The following is a 9,593-nucleotide window of genomic DNA, read 5'->3' as shown; positions in this document are numbered from 1 at the left end:
TCGCCTGTTGTTGCTGTTTGAGTAGAACCCAAGACGACCACAGGAGCCGCGTTCAGTCAGGGCAACGCGCTCCACACTGACAGACGAACGGATCTTCTCTTCACGTGACGCCAAACCGCAGCGCAAGTTCGCTCCTTTTTCTTGCACTTTGGCATCGATGTGTATTGGGGGAGAAGAGGAGCAGGGTGTCGGGTATAGACTTATAGCCAACGCTGGATTGTTTTGAAACACTTCTGTTATCCCCATCAGCAGCATTACTCGTTTCTCTTCACGCACTGAAGGTTTACGCGTTTTTTTTATGCTCAAACTGTGGCTTCCCCGCCTCGAGGACAGCAAGCAAGACGGGGCACGGTGTAGACTTGTTGCGCGCATCCGGGGAGCGCACAAGTCCAGTTTTTCATCCAAGTCTGCTGTAAACCTGCGCGTGATGCTCTGATTTCAGCGGCGAGTCATTGAGTGGAGCGGAGAATGGACCGTGGAGATCAGCTCACACCAACAGCCTGAAGTCAGCACGGCTCGGTGCTCAGTGACTATGAGAATCTGTTCATAATTAATGAAATTGGGGCGATTAGTTTCCTTCAGTCGGTCAGAGCTGCTGCTGAGCGGCGGATGCTTTAGAAAACAAAAAAACCTTTCTGCTTTAAATGGCATCCACCCGCAGCAGAGTCAAACTTTATTCGGGTCAGATCCGACGACTTGATTAATTTCCCTCTCCCGGTGTTTCTTAATATCGAGTCCTCCGCTTCTCATCGTCATGTCTGAGCGTGATGGGAATGGAGACGGGTTGTGCGGCGACGGAGCGCCGGACTGCATCCCGCCGAGAGCATCCCGCGGCCGGCGGAGCGGCGTCATCCTCCCCGGTGGCGGCCAGGACACCGATGCCATCCTCCTGGATTCGGTGAGGGCTGCACCTCGCCGGAGCAGCATAATTAAGGTAAGACCCCCCCCCCCCCCCGGCTGCCCCTTTTTACCCGCGAACCTTCCCCTTAAGGGGCATGAATGGAAACACAACTGGATCCCGTTAGTTCAAGATGGCCAAACAATGGTGTAAAATAACACCTCTCGGGAGACAAAATATTCTTGTACAACGTTGTAAAATGATTCAACAAGTGACACACCTCTTCAATTACAACAGTGAGTATTGTCACGTCTGCAATAATCCCTCATGTGGCGTCCTTTTACGCGCGTCACATGTGCGCAATTTTCAAATTCCACAGTCTCCTTCTTCGTCATATGGCCGCAGGTTTCAAAGCAGCCATGCCACATTCTCAGGTGATCGCACAGCAGAGCAAGGTGAAGCACAACTTTTGACTTCTGACCCTTTATTTTTTCTGTGACACTAAAATGCTTCTGCTGCTCAATGGGGATTCATACATGCACTTAAAAGCTCCTTAAGGATTACCCCCCCCCCCCCCCCCCCCCCCTTATTAGAATGAGCTTTAAGGATTAAATACAGTCTCAACAGGAACAATGGTGCTATGGGAATATGCACCTCACACTGTGAATGAACTTCATCAGGGTGTAAGATCCTAAGTAAAAGCCATGCATTTAAAATATTCTAGTACTTGGGTGAACGTACCACCACTGCTGCAAAGACCTCTCACCTACTGACCGCGCCGACGTCGCGGTTGACATCGTAGCTCTTCCACCCTCACCTGTGCTCAGGTTGCAGGTCACCGAACCCCACGGGCGAGGAAGTGAGGATCATGTTATGGGATCGTTACCTTTTAATGTCTAAACGTATCCGGTCCACCTCCGGTTATGTGAAATCAGGCAGGAGGAGGATTTCTTCTCACATCTGATGCTAATATCGCGCTCCATATTTCATGTCAGCGGTGAAGTCAAGGGGGCAGGTGGTGATTTTTGCCAGCTCCTCATCAGTACTGTATCGGCGGCCCGGCGAGCCCCATCTGGAAGACCCAGCTGAACAGAGAGTCCCTTTGACTGCTGCTTGGGGAGGAAGTGGATGAAAGGATGGACGGATGAGCGGAGTGATGTCAGTGACAGGCGCTATCAGCTGTGACAGCCGGCGCTGAGTATCAATACCTCTCAGAATCCCCAGAAATATGTCAGATTATTAATAACTGGCAGGCACTGACAGTTAGATTCTTTGTCAGAGTTTTAGTTGAAGTAAGATTAGTCAAGTATCTGCAACAGTTTTGAGGAATGAGCAGTCGTTTCAGTCATTTTTAAGCATAAACAAACACATTTTCTCTGGTTCCAGCAGTAAGAAACGGGATGATATTCTTCTTTACATGATCGTAACTCAATATCTTTGGGTTTGGGGATCAGGTAAAGACAACGGTTTGAGTTCTGTGATTTTGGATTCATTACATTTTTCACAATTATGTCTCAAAATGTCTTGATTAATTGAGGAAATAATCCTCAGATTAGTCGATAATGAGAAAACTGAAATTAGAAATGTCCTCTCTATTTGGGGATCATATTAGATGTATAACTATACCGATGCTGCAGCAGTAAAAATAGTTTTCTGGACATATTTTAGCATCTTAGCTTCAGGATGTTTAGTGACACGCTGTCAACTGGGATCGTGCTACCAACTGCACACACACAAACCTCTTACTTACCATGAAACCAGCAGACCTTTTATTTAGGTCACCAGTTGAAATGAAGGAAAAGGGCGAGGTTCGCTCCTGCACGGCTCGCATTACTACAACACACACACACACACACACACACACACACACACACACACCCACACACACTCGCATGTGTCTGAGACTCCCACACATGCCATGTTACCGTCTGCACACACACATAAACACCCCTGTTTGTTCAGCTCACCCCATCAAACACACAAACACATGCCGGCAGTTCAGTCGGACCTCATTCTGTCCGCAAACTCTGAAGCTAATGCATGGGCGCAGTTCTTCCATCGTCAGCTCAAGAGCCTGTACGTAGGTGATGGTTTAAGTTCATCCTCATCCTCATCCTCATCATCATGATCAGCTGCTGTGAGACCCGTCTGTATCAGATGGTTGCAGCGCTTCATTGAAGCGTCGTGATGTTTACGGTGAAATATTCAAACCCAACACTGTTTTTAACATCGGCAGACTTCCACTAGAATTAAAAGTAAAGTTTTAGGGTTTTGAACAATGTTTGGCTGCACAGCATTAGTGTATAGCATTGCTCCAGATGTGCGTTGAACTCGTACAAATATCGTTTTATTTGCGCTGTTACATAGAATGAACAGTCTCAACATTTAGCGATGATACGACTGATCAATAACGCATAATCATCCGTCCCCGCACACACATACAGTACAGTAGCACACAGAGTAGTCTAATGTAAAAGTGTTTCTGTGACGGTTTGTTTTTCTTTCTTATTTATGACGGTAAACTGAGTATTTTAAGGTTTTGGAGCGGTAAATAAACAAAGCAAGCAGTGACAGTGGCCTTTGAAATATTGGTGATGTCATTATTTCACTATTTTCTTTTACATTTTAGAGACTTAACGACTCATTGAATAAATAATCGGTAGATTAGTTGCAGCTCATGATTTTGAATATGGGCTGAGAACATTCTCAGAAATACTTCCATTTTAAAACCAATTGGATTCGCTGAAATCATGAGCCTAACATAGTGGTGGTTTTCTGGTGGCCTCTTTGGCTCTATTGTACAGTTGATCATGTAGAAAGACACAGACATGAAATGTTAATGCTTTTGGAGATGCATTATTGTCACAGCAACGCATTATTTTACCATCTTTGACCTTTTTAAAAAAAATTTTTTATCAAAGAACCAGATTCCTTCTGTGCTGTTCATTGTTTATACTGATTATTCATCCGGGAGAGTTGCACGTTCATCCAACCCTTGATAAAGCTTGGACGGCCGGTCAACTCTTGACCCTTGATGCCAGAAATAACTCTCCCTTCTTCTCCGGTTTAATAAAAAAAGTAATTACATGTGCTTGGCTGGCTTTAGAGAACAGTCTGGTGGTACTCCTTTAGGATGTTGAGCTGGAGAAGAATAAAGGAAAACCGAATAGCAAAACGAGCTTATCACAAATGATCATTTTCCCTCCAGCTATTACAAATTAAATTGGGTGAAACCTGGAATATCTTTTTAATCGAGAAGTGTGCTGTTTGAGAGCATTGCTACCATTTTAATGCAATTTCACTAAATTATACCAAAACTAAATGAAAGATCTGTTTGACAGTTCCTCCTCCACCGCTCAGGCTCAGTTTCACTCATTCATGCATTGTTATTCATGGTGCAGCGGCTGCCGGAGCGCCGCTTCATCCCGTGTGAAGAGTGAGTTAAAGGGACGTTAATCTCAATCAAGTTAAACACATTAGTGTTCGGGCTGTTTGTATTAATTTTTCCACCAGCAAAACCATCAGCGATTTAGCTTTCAGCATTACCGAGCAACAGGCCAGGAGGAAAACGCACGGTAGACACGCCAGTCAGTCGGGCCTGGGAGGGGAGAACGGTGCGGGATTAACAATCGAATGAAAACACACACACACACACACACACACACACACACACACACACACACACACACACACACATGGACGGACACACAGGTTGTCCAGGATGAGGCTCAGGGGGAGGCATGGTTGGGTGTCTCTCTGACAGGCCGGTGTGCAGCCTGGCTGCTCGCTGTTAGAGCGTTGAAGGACACCATCTCTCTCTCTCTCTCATGCTGTTGTGTTCGGAGAGTCGATGTCTCACAGTTGGACCGTGTGTAGTATTACTGCAGGGTTTCCAGCGGTCGCTGAATATCCTGAATATTAAAGATTTCCAAGAATTCATCCTGGATTATCTAAATCCTTCTCACGAGTCACACTTGACAGGACTCTTTGTTACAGTGTGGACTTTAGAGGACTGGCGTGATGCTGAGGACTGGACTACATGTTCTGTACCTTCATGCACAGTGCAATACATCTTTTTTAACTTAGCACTTATAATTACATTCAATTTCCACACCTGTATGCATGCAAGTACTTTTTATGTTTGTTAGTCCTTAATTTTTGCACTATTCTTTGAACTATCTGTCTATCTATCTGTCTATCTTTGAGCCAAATGCTAACCTACTACATTTTTCATTACCATTTTATATTGAAGTTACTGTGAGGAACCTTTTAACTGGTTATGAAACGCTCTCAATTTCATACTGATGCATCTATATGACATGCATAACTAAACGAGGAGGAAGATTTCTTTATATCTCCAGCGGGAGGAGGAGAGCTCGGCAGCAGCGCCTCCTCCTCCGGCCGGGAGTTGAGCTCCTCCGGTCCCCGCTGGGGACCCAACAGCGTCACCACGCTGGAGGACCGGGCCGTATTGCTGGGCCAGCTGAAGGGAAGGGAGGCACGGGAGAACCAGAACCAGGACTGCGTTGGGCAGACTGTCCGACCCCTGCTGCAGTAAAATGAGGGTTTTTTTCTAAAGGGACTCTAGTGCTCAGGTTAGGGGTCAACATTTTGTGCCAATCCATGTAGCTAACGCTGAGATATTTCAATGAATGAGTGATATAGTTCGCATGCTAGTGGTGCATCCTCTGGGGACCATAAATAGCCATGCAACATGTCATTGCAATCCATCCAACAGTTGTTGAGATGTTTCAGCCTGAAGTAAAGTGGTGACAGCCCGACCAACAGGTTTTCAGCTGTATAGTAAGACAGGCCGGTTAGCGCTCTATAAATCGTTGTGAGCTGAGTATCAGCCTAACAAGCCACAAAAGTTTTTAACAAATTCAAAGTGCACAGATGTGCCTCCACTCCGTTAAGGAAAGTCATGGAATTTTCACATCAAGGCCACAGTGGGATCCGTGTGTTTGTTCGATATGAGTTTATTTTTGTCCCTTCTCAGTCAGAGTACCATGTGGGTCTCTTATCCCGCTCTGCCTGCCTTCTCCTCTCCCATCTGCAACCCCTTTGCTCTGAAACCCTGCATTGTCTCTTCTATTCCGTCTCTCGTCTTTCATTCAGCAGCACTTTTGATGTTTTCGGTTGTTTTTCTTAGCCTTATTGTTCTCACTTTGTTGCGTTCGCTCTAATCGTCTTGTCCCGCTCCTGCACTGCCGAGAAGCGAACAATGATTTGTTAGCAACGTACTCCTGGAAACCCGTCAAAAAGAATAACAATACGATGTGTGTGTGTGTGTGTGTGTGTGTGTGTGTGTGTGTGAATGCAAAGCAATCAGAGCCCTCTGAGAGCCCTCTGTCTCCCAGTATCATCCTGCTACTGGTGCCACATCTCTCCGGGATACACACACCACCTCATCGCAGCTGCTGGTCAGGAGTTAAATGTGTGTGACTGCAAAAGTCACAAAAGAACACGTAGTTCTGGCACAATATGACACGATTCATTGCGGGAAAAAAAAACACAAAGTGCAGCCTCAAAAGGAATGGCACCCTTCTCAGGCGACACAGGAAGCTTTACAAAGGCAGAGCGTGTTATGTGGGTTACGGGTTGCCTCTGCATCGGCTGTGAGGTTTTCCTGCTCCCCTTCAGTGTCACTGAGCCTGTAATGTAAAGCAAGTAAGTAATGTCATAATGAATATTAAGCAAACAACAATAAGAATGGAAGAAAACTATTGTGTGGCGTGCATTGCTGTCCACCATATTGTCTTTCTTGGTACCATCGTTGGGATGCGAGATCTAAAAACCACTGCTGGCATTAGAACAATAAAAATACTCCCTTGTAACTGAAATGGCAATCTAAGGTTTCGTTTCCTACACCAAGCGAGAGGAAATCCTCCTGCAGAAAAGTTTTCAAATGCATGTAAGTGACATTCATGCCCTGGAGTTCAGCTCAATTCAAAGGCAAAACAACCGACCGGTGGAAAATGACGTTACGTCACCGTCTGTGCCTCCGCTGAGCCCCCACGTGTGAAGCGTTTGCACAGCGTGATTAACTGATTACGCATATCACCTGGTGGTAATGTTAAAAAAAAGGGCCAATCGGAGCGCTGTGAGGAATCTTATCAGTATCTCGTTATTTTATTGATTGATTGTGGCTGGAACTCAGATGTGTGTGTTAAAAGAACTGTGTTGAACTTTGGAGCAGATTTGTCAGACCGACCTGCACACGGAAAATGGATTTGTGATATTTAAAGCCAACAGTTCTCTGTTAGAGTGTTAGAATAGGTTTTTCGTGTGTGTGTGTGTGTGTGTGTGTAGGAAATTAGCGTGAGAGATAGAAAACAGAGAGAGAGAGATACTGACTTAATACACGTGAGAGTGTTCATGTCCGTCATTAGAGTTAATGCGAATGATGTGGGATTTAAACAGTGACCTTCACTCTGCAGGCGGCAAGGTCTCCAGTGCTGGAATTAAAACACCAGAGCATAAAGAGGATTTCAGATTTGAATAACTGAAAACACTAACTAGTTTCAAAGCAGAGTGGCTGCCAGGGTGACTGTGGCGAGGCCGTTTATATCTACAAATCTCTTCCTGTTTGAACCGCTCTACAAGCGTTCGTGCCTTTCCATCACTGTCAGTTTTTCTCCTCGAACATGCGGGGAAACAAAGGAGAGGGTGACACTTCATTTCTGGAAGCGGAGAGGGAGCATCTCCAGAGCAGACAGATGACGAGAAACGCTCAATGTGGTTCGACAGGTTGTAGAAAAAGTGACGCGCAAAGGACTCGATGAGAGGGGGAGATACTGAAAAAGGAGGAGAGGGGAAGAAAGAGAGGAGAGGCATCCAGGCAGATGCAGTTTGGTGTGTGTGTGTGTGTGGGTGTGTGTGTGTGTGTGTGTGTGTGTGTGAGCTCAGCAGTGCGTGGTGTTAAACCTCAGGGTCGATGGATCGGGGAAAACTCGAGAGACTGCATGTCGAGTTGTTTTGCTGTTTTGAACTTCAGCCTAGAGGGCAACACACACACACACACACACACACACACACACACACACACACACACACACACACACACACACACACACACACACACACACACACACAGGTAGCTGTGCTACGGGGGAAAAAACAAGTACCGTCACATCTTCAGAATGTTGGTATTTTAGCCTTAAATCCCTAAATGCAAGATCAAGAACATCATTTGAGAACCTGGAGCTGTCAGATTTTCTGCGTCTTTGACTGCAGCGATTGATCGATAATCAAAATAGTTTGCAGATAAAAAGCTCTAGATTCAGTTCAAATGAGCTGCTTTCACTGTTGACATTTTAAATGTTGTTTTGACTCGGTCTTTATATGAAAAGTGCTGACGGGGAATGTTATCCTCATATGGGCCACGAAGGAGATAAAAACACACTGAAGGAGTCTCTTCCACGAGATAGAAAGATGTGTAGCATCACGTTGAGGCATTTTATCTCTGTTTTATTTTGTCGCCAGTGCAGGAATGTCACTTATGATGTTATCACCATGTGAAGTCTTTCAGTCTGTGAAGTTTTCTTCGTAGCTCAGTTGGGGTGGACTGGGTTCAGTGTTCAAAAAGTGTTTTCAGGCTAAACTCTCGGTTTGAGAGCAAATCTAAGTCTCTGCATGCTCCTACTGTCTGTTTCCTTCAGCAGCTGTGTTTCATTATTTCAGTTATGAGTGTTCAGCTGACGTGCTGGTTTCAATGCCAATAGGTGTGTCCTGATTTACCAGACAGTTGAGCCTAGTTATGGGTGTGTGTGTGTGTGTGTGTGTGTGTGTGTGTGTCTGTCTCATGTACATAAAGAGTGTTTATTGTTGTAGTAAACACATACATACATAAACACATTTAGGGTAGCTTGTGTGTGTCTGTCAGTGTGTGTTTGTGTTTTTGAGGAGGCTTCTTTCTGGTCAGTGAGTCACTAACATCACATGTGCAAGTGTACGTGTAAGTCATTGTGTGTGTGTGTGTGTGTGTGTGTGGTGTGTTTGTAAGTCATTGAGTGTGTGTGTGTGTTTGTAAGTCATTGTGTGTGTTTGTAAGTCATTGAGTGTGCGTGAAGGGCATGTTTCAGCTCTTTTAGAGAGGAGGAATGCTGTGCGGCTGCCAGCGTCGGCTGCTGTGACTTCACCGGGACCAGCGGACATCCCTGGCACCGCACACGCCTGCTGCCATGGCTACCACACACAGGACCCATGACAAACTGCCCCTTTCAATCCCAACCCAGCTTCCTGCCCTTCCACGCCCCAAACACTGTGTGTGTGTATGTGTGTGTGTGTGTTTACCAGTGGAGAACAGACTTTATTCAGGACTGTAATCACTGTTTGTTTGTCTGATATTAATGAGCTACTTTCTTTCCTCACTCCTGGTTTCATAAACCAGCATTAACACATTTCTTGGCCACTTGGGGGCAGCAGAAACATCCATAAACACAACTTTAACAAATCATCACATTTTACGTTTTTTTTTTAATTTGTTTATTACATTTAGTTGTCAGGGATTTAGCTTAAAACACATTTATCTCACACCAGGAGAAGAGATGTATTTTACCAGATAATTACTAGCTAAATACCATCTGCTGTAAGAGGAAGCAGGTAGACACTTATACTGATACATCTACTGCAGTAAATATACAAAGAAGAGTAGAATCTCACTTGATTTTATCTTTCAGCTCCCTCACAGTCAAGATGGTGGCAAAGATAAACACAAATGGGGATTTATTAATCTTGTAGCGTATCACTTTAG

The 9,593-nt window shown here is 45.1% G+C and overlaps 1 protein-coding gene across 1 annotated transcript in view; it reads left to right on the top strand.

Moving 5' to 3' along the window:
* Window positions 1-200: 200 nt before the first annotated feature.
* The window catches only part of plcl1 (phospholipase C like 1), a 66,228-nt gene continuing 56,835 nt past the window's right edge, over window positions 201-9,593 (top strand). Inside the window, exon 1 of the mRNA XM_079170087.1 lies at window positions 201-934. Coding sequence (XP_079026213.1) covers window positions 755-934 — 180 coding nt within the window. The 5' untranslated portion in view covers window positions 201-754. The remainder of the gene's footprint in view (window positions 935-9,593) is intronic.

Source organism: Pholis gunnellus (genome assembly GCF_910591455.1).
Source record: "Pholis gunnellus genome assembly, chromosome: 12".
Taxonomy (NCBI): Eukaryota; Metazoa; Chordata; class Actinopteri; order Perciformes; family Pholidae; genus Pholis; species Pholis gunnellus.
Note: the sequence above shows the minus strand (reverse complement) of the source record. Positions and strands in the feature narration are given on the sequence as shown.